At 32.3% G+C, this 15495-nt stretch overlaps 1 protein-coding gene and 1 long non-coding RNA gene across 2 annotated transcripts in view; both read right to left on the minus strand.

Moving 5' to 3' along the window:
* Nucleotides 1–15495, minus strand: part of LOC145307656 (uncharacterized) — a 129922-nt gene that overhangs the window by 59936 nt on the left and 54491 nt on the right. The window lies entirely within an intron of this gene.
* Nucleotides 292–15495, minus strand: part of LOC145307524 (patronin-like) — a 15580-nt gene continuing 376 nt past the window's right edge. Inside the window, exons 2-8 of the mRNA XM_080149980.1 lie at nt 15145–15233; nt 14719–14790; nt 13180–13290; nt 2684–2789; nt 1908–2022; nt 1512–1588; nt 292–955 (exon numbers count right to left, since the gene is read on the minus strand). Coding sequence (XP_080006106.1) covers nt 823–955; nt 1512–1588; nt 1908–2022; nt 2684–2789; nt 13180–13290; nt 14719–14790; nt 15145–15233 — 703 coding nt within the window. The 3' untranslated portion in view covers nt 292–822. The remainder of the gene's footprint in view (nt 956–1511; nt 1589–1907; nt 2023–2683; nt 2790–13179; nt 13291–14718; nt 14791–15144; nt 15234–15495) is intronic.

Consider the following 15495-nt stretch of genomic DNA (forward strand, 5'->3'; position numbering starts at 1 on the left):
ACCGCCGACTGCGGCGGCTGGCAGCTGCCAAGTACAGCTGCGGCCGCTGAAATTTATATTTTGATATTTCTAATGTAAAATTTACATAAAAATAAACATTTTCTGGGAAAAAATTTTTCTTCTAGCTTCAAAAATAAGAAAATTACAGCCGTTTGAAATTTTTAAATGAAAAAAAGACCTAAAAACAAAGGTTGTTAAATAAAAGGGTGAAGGAAGCGAAAATTGACTTAGACTTATAAAAGGTCGGAAATTCATTATCAAACAGGGGACTTGCACACAAAAAATTTAGCCCTCTAGCTCTAATAGGAACTGAGATAATTAGGGGGGGCGTTGAACGCCCCCCCCCCGACCGATTAAGGTGCGGCAAGGGGCCCGACTGTAAAGGGTTAAGTTCTAAAAGTAACAATTTTAATCAATATTCTGTGGCCAATCAGAAGTAATCTTTTCAAAACTACTATTAAACTGACCAATCATTGGCCAGCAAATCATATAATTACTATGACCAATCAGATGCAACTATAAAATTAGCAAATAAAAGGCCAGGATGATTAAATTAACTGACCATTGAGAGGCCAGGACTATTAAATTAACTGACCAATGAGTGGCCAGGACTTTTAAATTAACTGACCAATGACAGGCCGGTAAAAATGTAAATAACCAATAGTAGGTCAGTGATCAATCTAAAAGGTCAGTTTTCTATCTAATTGACCAATAGTAGGCCAGCACACAATCTAAATGACCAATTGTAGTTCAATATTAAATCTAATTAACCAATGGTAGGCCAGCACTTTTTAAATGACCAATAGTAGGCCAGCACACCATCTAGATGACCAATGGTAGGCCCTTCTTGTCTGGGAGCCTCGTTTTCTTGCCCAACCAGAGCCCGTTGTGGATTGTGAAGGCGTCGATTGTAACAGTTAAGTGCTTCGTGTGGATTTGGGTAAATTTCTTTCCACCTACAGATACAAGTGACACAATTTTAATATATATACAGGGTGAGTCAGAAAGTTGAATAAAGATTACATGAATAAATCAAAGGCTCCTATTGGTTGAATAAGATCACATGACTAAATCTAAAGCTCTCATCGGTTGAATAAAGATCACATGAATAAATCAAAGGCTCCTATTGGTTGCATAACAACCACATGATAAAATTTAGAGTTCCTATTGGTTGAATAAAGATCACATGACTAAATCTAGAGTTCCTATTTGTTGAATAAAGATCACATGACTAAATCTAGAGTTCCTATTGGTTGAATAAGACCACATGACTAAATCTAGAGTTCCTATTGGTTGAATAAGACCACATGACTAAATCTAGAGTTCCTATTGGTTGAATAAGATCACATGACTAAATCTGAGTTCCTATTAGTTGAATAAGATCTACTGACTAAATCTAGAGTTCCTATTGGTTGGATAAAGATCACATGACTAAATCTAGAGTTCCTATTAATTGAATATATAACACATGACTAAATCTAGAGTTCCTATTGGTTGGATAAAATTATGTTCCTGAATTGTATTTATAATAGTTGTCTATCATGTTATCCACAATTTGTTTTGGCCCGTTTCCATAAATTTTAAACACCTAAAAAAAGTAAAATATTTTCTCGTATTCATTCGAATCAGGTGGATAGGAACCGGTTCTCATCCATACGAAAAAACTATGTCTAGCATCGTATCATATCCAGTTTTTGATTAATCAATCAATATAATTTATCAATCAATAAATCAATTGAATCAATCAATAAATTAATTAAATCATAAATGCATTAATCAATGAACCAATTAATGTATCAATCAAACAATCAATCAAAAAGTTAATGGCAGATTTATTCTAACTATGAATCAAAAACTCAATTGATCAATTAATCAATGAAATAATCAAACAATTGATCAATGATTACCTCTTCAGTGTCCGGGTAGAAAGCGTATAGAGCTCTGAACTGTAGACGATTGTCTCGGAAGAGAAGAAGGAAATGTGGACAGTCACACCTCTCTATCTCCTCCAACAGGCGCATCCTAAAATTGGTGGTTGAAACATTTGAACACTATCCAAAAAATCAAAATTCTATAACAGTCCCTAAAGTTGTTAAGCCAATGAATAGGAAAACGTTATTATAAAACTTTGGGGAATAGTATTATAAACAGCTCACTTTCTGACAAGAATGATAACATCCATAAGTAGAGGAGGAGCACAAAAAATCCAATAGATATAGACAACCAGAAAAAGTTCATTATAAAGCAGATGTTCAGTGGTCAAAAAGAAAAGTAAAGAAGGAACACCTACTTATGCCAAAAAATTAAAGAAAATCAATAAACATGCATAATAAGTAGTTAAGTTTTACGTCTTTTGTTGCATAGATGACAGACTAACTTACAAAAAAATGTATTTAGTGTTAATTCACCCTATAATTAAAAGAAAACTATTTTGGTTTTCCTTAAAAATCCCACTTAGATAACCACCGAACCAATTGCGTTCTCCTTTCAAGGGGAACTAAACACATGTCTCTGAAAGGTTTTAGGCTATCTTTTTTACGCGTAACGACACTTAAACTCAAACAGTGAGTAAAATGGTCTAAATATTGAGCTAGATTCTTGAAACTTGGTATATAAGCCTAGTCCTATAGGTACTACATCTAAATGAAAAAATAATCAAATTGTCCCTAACCCAACAACTGACCTTGTTTCTCTATTGACAGCCCCCGGGAAGACGACAAATTCTATGGCATTCATGACTATTGGTCGGTTAGACTTGCTCACTGGTTCTCTATACAGGCGGGCTGATACTAAATATTTATATACAATCAATCAATCAATATATCAAAAATCAATCTATCTCTCAATGTATAAATTAATGAGTCAATATATCAATCATTCTATCAATCAATTAATCTATCACTCATTCAATCAATCCATCAATCAATCTATCAATCAATATATCATCAATCTAACTATCAATCTATTAAACAATATATAAATCTATGAATCTATAAATGATCTATCAATTCTATCAATGAATCAATGAATCTATCAATGAATCTATTATCAATTAATGTATCAAACAATCTATCAATTAATAAATCTATCAATCAATTAATCAATATATCTATTAATATTTCAATTAATCATTCTATCAATATATCAATCAATCTATCTTTATATCAATAAATCTACAGGGTTTTTCAAGAGAAACGTTTTTTAAAATTCCTGTTTTACATATAGTATTGGTAAAATGTTCGAACTTACTCAAAACTTTTTAACCTTACTCAAATTTTTCTATGTAGCTTCTTAGTTTAAACATTTATATTTATATTAGCTTTTACGGATGTTGTCATCCTTGTTAGTAGCAAAGCTACTCTATAATTCGAAATGTCCGTCCGTCTGTCCGTCTGTTTGTCCGTCTGAGACAAAGTGGGGGAAACATGATTTTCTCGGCTCCTATAAAAGATAGACAGCTGAAATTTTTAGTGAAGATTCTTATAGCATATGCCCATCTAATCTATACATTGTTTTGTCCAGCTGTCTGTCATTTGGGGTGCTAGATCGATTCCTACATTTTCATGTTTTTCTGATTTTCTCAACTCCTTTTCAAAATAATGGGCTGAAATTTTCAGGGATTGCTTAAATTTACATTTTATATATTTTCCTTAAGTTTTATTACGATTTTTTTATTAATAGGGGTGCTAGATCGATTCCTAGATTTTTAGGTTTTCTATTGTTTTCTCAATTCCTATTCAAAATTTACGGCTGAAATTATCATGGATTGATTATGCTAATAGTCTACATATTTCCATCAAGTTTCATTAAGATTTGTTTATATATTGTGGTGCTAGATCGATTCCTAGATTTTAAATTTTTCGTGATTTAAAGGTTGCGTGATTTTGAAGTTTTTGTCATTTCCCTATTTCATCAAATATATAGGATTACACTGGTATATGGTAAATGTATTCATAATATACATTCATAATTTCTGAGCTTCGCTACTTATGGATGCTGTCATCCTTGTTTTACAACATATCCTGTAATTCTAACCTCCAAGAAAAACATGTGGAATCTTTTTATTCTAAAAAATACTTTCAAATATCTACCTGTTAAGAAAAGTAAAGCTAATCTGGGATCTCATAGATTCTAAGTAGTAAATTGATATACATTATAATAGTCTTAATTTAGGATTTAAATTTTAAAAGATATTATGATTATTTTCTAAGACCAAATTATATATTTTTTTCCCAAAGAGGAATGAATAAAAAAGTGCGAATTCAGAGGCAACAAGAAATTTAATGTTGAGTTGACACAGAAAAATTGTCAGAAAAAAGGGGGTCTCAAATTTAAACAATTTTCACACGATAAAATGACTTTCAAATGTAGTAAAAAATAGATTCCTACAAATTTGATCTATCAAAATATTGAATACAACCCAGAACAGGTTTAATGTTAAAGTTTACTTTTTACTTTACTTTACTTTTACTTTACTGTATTTTGTATGAGAGTTTACACCATTTAAAGCGCGCTAAACTGTAGACACACTATTGGAAAGCAGGGAGGGAGGGGACATTGGGCTGTTTATTACCCTAGTCCCCAAAGATTTATAAATCATTTTCTTATTCGTTGGTTACAACTTTGGAGACATAAATCAAATTTTCATTGGTTAGTTTATTATTATTAGTGTCCAAACTTTTACACATTAATTGTAATCTACAGTGAGTTGTTTTGTTTATAATCATTGGGGATGAACATCCATTTATTGGCCATTGTCTTATCCCTTTAGATCCCTAATTGGAAAGATAGTAAAGACCTAAATTTAAATTAATGTGTGAAAAAATTTAGACTAAAAACTACACATGGGGCCTTTACGTAGGTGGTGTGTCTATATTCCCCCCAATAGTTTTAAATTTGCTAGTTGTTAAAACATTCTAAACTATACCTTCTACTTTGCTTCTATTTCATCATTGTACACTCCAACTTCTTTGAATTTTGTTTTTTCATCATTACTTAAAGCCTAGTTAGGTTAGGTTATATCAGTTATATTTGTAGCCCCACTGTATATACACTGTAAATGGCGTCCCTCTCATCCCAATTAATTTTCATTTTAAAAAAAGTGTGGAATTGTAGACACACCACTATGTGTAAGAGAGAATGAATGGATGGGAGACCCTCATTTTAAAACAAGGATATTTATGTCCAAAATACAACAAATGAAAAAGATTACAACAAAATTTGAGTTTTTCTTTACAAAAAAATAATCAAAACCCTTATCCAATGAATTAAAAGCTGCGCTAAAAATCGTGAATCCACGTCACCTAATGAATCAGGCCAAAGTTTTAATATTTTTTTATACAAATACTTAGGCAAGACAAGGATAAATATAAGCGTAGCTTAACAATTTTACCATATTTTTATTTTGATACAGCAAAGCTACTATATAATACCAGTGTCTGTCAGTCTGTCCGTCAGTCAAGCTGTATATAAAAGCTAATTTACCTAATAATTGTCTATATTATTAATATGCCAGTTATTAAGCTTTTTTTAGTAGTGAAGCTACTATATAAAACTAGTGTTTTGTACGTAGGTACATTATTACAAAACTCTGGGGACTAGTGTAATAAACAGCCCATAACCGTCCCCTCTCTCTCTCTGTCCAAAGGGGCTTCATGAAACAAAAATGATAAGGCAAACTCTTTTGGCATATTGGAGCACTTTTTGCTCTTATGCCTTGATATCAAATTATATATTTCTTTCTAATATGTTAGTAAAAGTAGAAGTATGACATATAACTCCAAAATATTCAGAGAAGCTTAGTATTTGGCAGGGGGATAGGGGGCCCGGGGAGTAGAAGGATATTTAAGACTAAATATAAAAATTTAAACCTTATATAGGAAAATATAAGGTATTCTTAGTAAATATAGTATTTTCTAGTCTGTGCACTGCATATATAAAAATCAAATAGAAGGTTATATATTTAGCATAGCAACAAATTTGGTTTATTTATATTTTGTAATCAGTTTTGTTGAATAAAATAAAAGAAGGAAAGTTTGAAAGAAAGAGAAGGAGAGAGAGAAAGAGATAGGCAGATGGGTAGTGGTGAAACAGAAATATTTAAAAAGGACCCGTTTTAAAATAGATGGATAGATAGATAGATCAGAAAATATTATTGAAACCGTTGTATTTTAAAGCGTTCAGACAAATTTTTATATTGATATATTATAGGATATTGTAAGAAAATATCTCCATATCTCCTGCTGTGTTGAATACATGCAGAAATTGTTCTATGCTGCTTATACTTTCTTTACACGTTAAATTTACTGTCAATACAATTAGAACAGTTTTGATTGTCATTTAAAGTAAAAAGCTCTTTATGTATTTATTTATCGGTCTCACATAAAAGAAATATTTTTTTAAAAAGTCACATAAGAAAAACAATCCTAAAAATACAAGATTTATATTTATGTGCAAAGTCTTTACATTTAGTTAAATTTTGGACAGAGATGTTCTTGTTTTATAATTTCAGTTAAATTAGAGGGGGTATTTTGTGCTAAAGAATTTGGATATATCAAGATCAAGTATTTCCCAATATGTGCCCAGGGGGGGGGGCCGGGGGGGTAAGAAATATAAAGATTTATGCTGAAATCATTCATTCCCATATAGGTGTGTATACAAATCAACACATATTTTTTACAAAGAAAATTATTCACAATATGGTGCTTTCCCTAAAGCAAAGGCTTTAACCTTGCAGGGAATATACTTGTGCTAACTTAATCCAGCGGGGCTACTAATTATCCTAACCTAACCTGACTTAAAGTAGAAAATAGTATACACATTACAACACAAACTACTCCCCCATAATATAAGTCAATGATTGTTTGTTTAAAATTAAAAGAGTGAAGCAAAGTAAACGAAACAGTTTGCACTGATTTTACAATTAGCTAAATTGATGCATGTGTGTTATTGAAGACACACCACATATGGGAAACATTTTGAAGAAAGAATGTCAAGTTAATTGCACCCAATATATTTGTCTCAAGTTTACACCTTAAAACAAAAAGCAGTAAAATTAGTACTTTATATTTTTGGGGTCATAAAATATTTCACAGGGATGTAAAGGGAAAGGACAATGGCCGATAAATTGATTTACACATGAAGTAACACAAAAGCACCCCTTTTGTACATTACAATTAGTGGTTGAAATGAAACACTCAACTCAATGAACCAACTAATCAAAATTCACTATATTCCTCAAAGTTATTGAGCCAACAAATTAGTAAACACTATAATATTTTGGGGACCAGTGTAATAAATAGCCCAATTTCCCCTCCTTCCCTCCCTGCATATTTAAACTTGGATTGACAAGTTTAATTGCCCCCAATTAATATGTCTCAAGTTTACACTTTAAAACAAAAAGCAGGAAAATTTGTCCTTTTTTAGGAGGTAGAAATAGAGTTCAAATTTTATTATTATTCAAATTTTAATATCAAAGTAGTAAGTTTCTTTGTCTATAGCTTAGGATTTTTATAACTACGAAACCTATTGAGTTCTCCATTTAAGGGAAGCTTCAATTTGGTCCCAGTTTTATTTTCAGCTATTTTATTTTCAGATGTATATCTTGGGATGGTTTTAGGCTATTTTTCTTACCTTTTTTACCTTTCTAACACAGAGCCCCTGAATTCTAGGGGCACAGCTGCTAGTATTTTATAAGATGTTTACTTTTTGAAATATTTATCAAGATTCTTTGAAATTCTTAGAATATACTTTTTTCATGAGAAAAACAGTTAAGTTTTGTACAATATATGTAGATTAATTAGCTGTAGAAAGGGAAATAAGTCATAAATATCTGGGATAGAAATATGTAATCAAAATTTTAGTTAATGTTGATCTATTTTAGGGAATTAATTTATATATACAGGGGTCTAAACTTTCCCAATGATGATACACAAAAATATCCCTTCTGTAGATAACAATCATTTGTTGAAAGGTTTGAACACTCAACAAATATCTAATACAACAATAAGACATTGTTCAGACAATGAATAAAAAAACATTATTATAAAACTTTGGAGACTAGTGAATTAACGGCCCAATGTTCCCTTTCTTCCTGTACTAATAAATAAACCCCTACAATTTAAGATTTTAATACAAGATTTATCTAAAGTAAATCCTTCCCTATCCTGGACGACAACCCCCCCACTAAAAGAGACATTTTTGTTAAATATGCTTTAAAAATATATCTTGTTACAAGTATGTAGGATGTCAGCTTTTTTAGGATAAGAAAGGCAGAGGAAACAGGTCATAAATGCAGGGATAAAATTTTAACACACAAAATTATCCTTTCTGTATATTACAATTAGTGGTAAAAACTTTTGGACACACAACTTATTAAAATTCTGTAAAGGTTACCAACGTTGTTCTGACTTCGGGGACTAGTGTAATAAACAGCATAATGTCCCCTCCCTCCCTCCCTGCCAAATATGTGTCAACACTAACTAAAAACTAAAAACTGTCACTGACATATTTTCACATGGGTTGTAAAAGTCTTCATGTTAGGGGTAAAGTGATAAGCAATAACTTTAAATAAAAAAACAAAGATAAAATAAATTAAAGTTTTATAAATAAGAAATATTCATTATTTCAAATTGAGTTCAGTACCATCAAGATACCAAAATAGAATTTAGTAAAAAACAGTTATTTATAATGGATATATATATGAATTATTTATATTGAATGCATATGAATTATTTATATTGAATGCATATAAATTATTTATATTAAATGCAAATGAATTATTCACCAGGCTCCAAGTAGAATAGCATTAAACCTGTTCTGGTTCATATTATTTTGAATAAAATAAAAGATATTTAAAAGACCAATATTATTAAAATTAATAATAGATATTATTTGTATGTTTTTTTTCTAACATTTTAACACATTTGAAAATCCTTTTATCCCCAAGAAAATAGTTCAAAATTAATACATCCTACCCTGTGAGAATTTGTCTGTGTCAACATTAAATCTAATGGGTCCCTTTAATTTGAGACCCCTCCCACATTTTTTTTGTGTTACTATCCAAATTATAAGGGCTGTAATTGGCCAATTAGAATCCAGAAGTTAATGGAGGGAAAAAATGCTTAGCTGTGATTAGTTAGGTTGTTTTAACTATATAGAAGTCCCGCCTTTTTTTGTTTCATTAGTCAATTCTATTTTTTTAAAGCAAAGCTTTTCTATAATAAAGGTCGGTTCGTCTGTCTGTTATGATAAGCTCTGTTCATTAAATTATAAGGTTAGAATTTTTCTAATCATTTCAAACTTTGTATGATAATTCCTATAAAAATTAGGTGCAACTTAGAAAGAGTAGCAACTCTATAATTGTCACCAGAAAGTCTGTACGTCCATTAAAACATGTTGATTTTTTACTTTTTTGACAACAAATATTTGTATGTTAAAATTATCTGATATTTGGTATACTTACTGATTCCTATTACAACAAGGTATAATTTTAAAGGCAAAGCATCTCTTTAATAAAGTCCTAAAAATGTAAGAATAGAATCATGTATTTAAGCAGTTTTGCAGTAAACCATTTTAAGATCAATTTATTTGTTCTAATTAAGATTCAAATACAAGAATTATTTACAGTATAACCTTCCTTATCCTTACCCCCTCTGTTGAAAGGACAAAATATCATGTTGACATTTTTTTTACATGGGGATAAGATTTTAAAAGTCTTGATGTCAGGGATAAGGGGAAAAAGTAATGAAAAAAGTTTAATAATGCATAAGTACTAAAATTAGATCTAATACCAAACCATTATTTTTAATTAATACTTATCAATTTTCCACATAACCCCACATGGAATTAAACCTGTACAACAATTATAAAATATCATATTTTGATAGTTCAATATATGTACCTAATATGTATATTTTTTTTACCACATAAGAAAGTCCTTTAATCCCAAAAGAAAATAGTTCAAATTTTAGACTTCTTCCCATCTAAGAATTTTTCTGTGTCAACATTAAATTTAAAGGGCTGTAAAGCCAATTAGAATCCAGAATCTTTTGGAGGGAAGCTAAGTCATCTGTGATTGGTTACTTTTAAAAGGTTCTAAATCCCGCCTTTTCAGATTGACACATTTTTCTAGCTCTACAAGGTTGATTTTAAACATAAGAAGGATGGTATACAATAGGTTAGGTTAGGATAGGATAAAAAATAACAACTATCCCCCCACAGGAGTTAGGCATTTAATTAACCTATAAGATAGTTTTCAGAGGGTTAGGTTAGGTTAAGATATGAATTAACAAATAAGCCCCCTACAGGAGTTATGCATTTGGAAAACCTTTAAGATGGTATAAAATAGGTTAGGTTAAAATATGAATAAATAACTAAGCCCCCTGCAGGGGTTAGGCATTTAATCAACCAACAAGATGGTTTACAAAGGGTTAGCTTAGGTTAAGATATGAATTAACAAATAAGCCCCCTGCAGGGGTTAGACATTCAGAAAACAATTAGTTAAGTTAGGTTAAGATATGAATAAAAAACTAATTCCCCAAAGGGATTAGGCCTTTAATTAACCTAAAGGATGGTTTAAAAAGGGTTAGGTTAAGATATGATTAAACAACTAAGCCCCCCGCTGGGGTTAGGCCTTTAATAAACCTATAAGATGGTTTACAATAGGTTAGGTTAGGTTAAGATATGAATAAACAACTAAGGCCCCCACAGGGGTTAGACATTTAATTAACCTTTAGGATGGTATACAATAGGTTAGGTTAAGATATGAATAAACAACTAAGCCCCCCGAAGGGGTTAGACATTCAATTAACCTTTAGGATGGTATACAATAGGTTAGGTTAGGTTAAGATATTAATAAACAACAATTAATTAACCTAAAGGATGGTTTAAAAAGGGTTAGGTTAAGATATGATTAAACAACTAAGCCCCCCGCTGGGGTTAGGCCTTTAATAAACCTATAAGATGGTTTACAATAGGTTAGGTTAGGTTAAGATATGAATAAACATCTAAGCCCCCCGCAGGGGTTAGGCATTTGGAAAACCTTTAGGATGGTATACAATAGGTTAGGTTAAGATATGAATAAACAACTAAGCCCCCCGAAGGGGTTAGACATTCAATTAACCTTTAGGATGGTATACAATAGGTTAGGTTAGGTTAAGATATTACTAAACAACAAAGCCCCCCGCAGTGGTTAGACATTTAATTAACCTTTAGGATGGTATACAATAGGTTAGGTTAGGTTAAGATATGAATAAACAACTAAGCCCCCCGCAGGGGTTAGGCATTTGGAAAACCTTTAGGATGGTATACAATAGGTTAGGTTAGGTTAAGATATGAATAAACAACTAAGCCCCCCGCAGTGGTTAGTGATTTAATTAACCTTTAAGATGGTAAAGTAAGTAAAGTTTTTACTAAGGTAACAAATTAGGAAGGTGTGTAATTATAGTTTTTACTGAGGTACCCAATTAGGAAGGTGTGTAATTATAGTTTTTACTAAGGTAACCAATTCGGAAGGTGTGTAATTATAGTTTTTACTAAGGTAACCAATTAGGAAGGTGTGTAAGTATAGTTTTTACTATGGTACCCAATTAGGAAGGTGTGTAAGTATAGTTTTTACTAAGGTACCCAATTAGGAAGGTGTGTAAGTATAGTTTTTACTAAGGTACCCAATTAGGAAGGTGTGTAAGTATAGTTTTTACTAGGGTACCCAATTAGGAAGGTGTGTAAGTATAGTTTTTACTAAGGTAACCAATTAGGAAGGTGGGTGATTATAGTTTTTATTAAGGTACCCAATTAGGAAGGTTGGTGACTATAGGTTTTTTTAAGGTACCCAATTAGGAAGGTGTGTAAGTATAGTTTTTACTAGGGTACCTAATTAGGAAGGTGTGTAAGTATAGTTTTTACTAAGGTACCCAATTAGGAAGGTGTGTAAGTATAATTTTTACTAAGGTACCCAGTTAGGAAGGTGTGTAAGTATAATTTTTACTAAGGTACCCAATTAGGAAGGTGTGTAAGTATAATTTTTACTAAGGTACCCAATTAGGAAGGTGTGGAAGTTTAGTTTTTACTAAGGTAACCAATTAGGAAGGTGAGTGACCCTGGTTGGTTGTTTATGACTGGGTCTACTCTTACTTTGCCCTTTGGGAACCTTTTTTTTCTTCCATGGTTATAAATCTATGGGTACCAGAATAATATACAGTTTACTATACCCTCTCATGGTTATAAAACTTTGGGTACCAGAATAATATACAGTTTACTATACCCTCCAATGATTATAAAACTTTGGGTACCAGAATAATTTACAGTTTACTACACCCTCTCATGGTTATAAAACTTTGGGTACCAGAATAATATACAGTTTAATATACCCTCCCATGATTATAAAACTTTGGGTACCAGAATAATATACAGTTTACTATACCCTCTCATGATTATAAAACTTTGGGTACCAGAAATTAATATACAATCTATTGTCCCGTCCCATGATTATAAAGTTTTCTTTATATATATTGAAAAGTAGCTAAGTGCCAACCTTAACTCATAATGAATCTCACATGGAGTTACTTACACAAAGCTTGAAGAAATGGTTACTTGTATGGCCTGTTTAGGCTAGGTTAGGTTGAGTAGGGGTGTGTGAGACCCTGTTTGGTTGATAATTATTGCTTTAATTCAGAACCATTTTTCTATATATATATTGAAAAGTGCCTAAGTGCCAACCTTAACTCATAATCAAACTCATTTGCAATTACTTATTAAACCTTAGTTTTGTACAGTGTATAATGGAACAGCCAGTTGTTTGACATGATGTAGGTTAGGTTAGGTTAAGACAAGGACCTACGAACCATCCATGTCTATCAATCAATTAATCAAACAATTTATCAATCTATCAATCAATCTATCAATATATCAATCTTTCAACCTATCATTCAATCAATCAATCTATCACTCAATCTGTCAATAAATTTGTCAATCAATCTATTAATCTTTCAATCTATCAATCAATATATTAATCAATCAATGAATCTATCAATCAACTTATCAATCTATCAATCAATCAATCTATTCATCAATCTATTCATCAATCTATTCATCAATCTATTCATCAATTAATAAATCAATCTATCCATAAATCAATTAATGAAAATTTTGGGTACTGGTGGGTACTAGGGGTACTCTTACCTCTGCCTGACCTATAACCAGACGTGGTGCTGGAAATATCTGAAGCTCTGTCATCAAACTCTGTCTCCCCCCTGTGACTGCCATACTCGGATCTGTGTCCGCCAGAAAGACCTTAGATAGATAGATAGATAATTAGATTGATAGATAGATATATAAATAGAGAACTTTTTTGGTTCCCCCCTGTGACTGCCATACTCGGATCTATGTCCGCCAGAAAGACCTTAGTTAGATAGATAGATAATTAGATAGATAGATATATAAATAGAGAACTTTGTCTCCCACCTGTGACTGCCATACTCGGATCTATGTCCGCCAGAAAGACCTTAGATAGATAGATAGATAATTAGATTGATAGATAGATATATAAATAGAGAACTTTGTCTCCCACCTGTGACTGCCATACTCGGATCTATGTCCGCCAGAAAGACCTTAGATAGATAGATATAGATAGAAAGTTAGATAGATAGATAAATAATTCAGTCTCCCCCCTGTGACTGCCATACTCCGAACTATGCCCCCCACAAATAAGACCTTTAATTAGATTTTTTAACTCCCAGTTGAAACAAGTTAATCATAGAAAAAAGCAGAATTTTCAAAGAAAAGTAAATTTTTTTATGAGAGATAGATAGATAGATATTTCAGTCTCCCCCCTGTGACTGCCATACTCGGATCTGTGCCCCCCGCCAGAAAGATCTTAGATAGATAGATAGGTGGATGGATATATATAATATATAAAGATAGATAGGTGGATGGATGGATATATAGATAGATAGATAGGTAGATGGATGGATAGATATATAGATAGATACTCAGTCTCCCCACTGTCCCTGCCAAGGGGAAAGGAGCTTTTGATTGCACGACCTTGTCCGAGAAGTCCTAACTATACATGGTAATAAGTTACGCATGTTTATGAGCCAAGGCATTCTTCCCATCTACTTTAACTATAAATGTCGCGCACATAACATAGAAGCAGTTAGGAACCGTTTTTAGTTATGACGCGGTGTCGGGCCGTGATTCGAACCTATCACCTCTCAGACGACGAGCGGATGCGCTATATGTTGATAGACATACCCAATGATGAAAGACAAGAGCATCCCTCGGATCTACTGCAGTTCACGGTAGAATATTGCTGGTAAGCAATATCTCCAAAAATCTATGAATTTTAAAGGCTACTAGCAGCCAAACGGCTGAACGTACAGATCATGCCCGCACACTGTTTTAGGCGGCACAAGAAGGCATACAAATAATCTGGAATAGCCATAAATCAATAATGCATAGCAGAGAAATGCGCGAAAAAGACCTATTTTATGCGTTTTTTCTTCAGTGAAGCTTTCCCTGTACATAATTGGATCTAACTTGGCTATTCCAGATTATTTGTAGGCCTTCTTATGCCGCTTAAAATGGTGTGCGGGTATGATCTGTACGTTCAGCCGTTTGGCAGCTAGCAGCCTTTAAAACTCATAGATTTTTGGAAATATTGCTTACCAGCAATATTTTACCGTGAACTGCAGTAGATCCCATCCCTCTACTAAAACTAACCTGTACCTCTACGGAGACCCAGGGGTAAGGAGCCAGGACCAAGATTGCTAACACTGGATGATTTACTGCGTCCTACAAAAAAATTGGTTGAAAATTTTTGGGCACCAACAATAATGGATGTAAATTATACGTGGATATTATGAAAAGGGGAAAAATTGGCGTCATTTATTGGTCAGTTCGTTCATCCAGTGGGAGGGGATGGATAAAGTTGGTAGAGGGAGGGGATTGTTATTTCTATCCAGCTAAAAGTTTCACTTATTAGAGTACACGATAATCTGGAAGGATACTATCACACTCCAAAGATAATTTTTTTTTTTTTTTTTAAACTAAAAGTGGGGAGAAGAGTTCCAGTTTTGTTGTTGGCCAAGTACGAATAAGAAAAAGTTATTATAAAACTTTGGGGACTAATGTAAAATTAGAACTGACCTATATGGCCAAGACCTCTAAGCCCAGAAGAAACGCCTCCATAAAGTTCTTCATCAGCTAGGGATGAATTACTGCCCCTTCTGTAATTTCTAAAATTTAACATAATTAGTGGTATTAATGGTACACAAACTTACATAATTAGAATGGTACCCAAACTTATATAATTAGAATGGTACCCAAACTTATATTATTATAATGGTACCCAAAGTTACATAATTATAATGGTACCCAAACAGTTCTTTATCAGAAAGGAAGGATTAAATACCCCTTCTGTAATTTCTAAAATTTAACATAATTAGTGGTATTAATGGTACCCAAACTTATATTATTAGAATGGTACCCAAACTTATA

Source organism: Acartia tonsa, chromosome 15 (genome assembly GCF_053477335.1).
Source record: "Acartia tonsa isolate MP-2025a chromosome 15, ASM5347733v1, whole genome shotgun sequence".
Lineage (NCBI taxonomy): Eukaryota > Metazoa > Arthropoda > Copepoda > Calanoida > Acartiidae > Acartia > Acartia tonsa.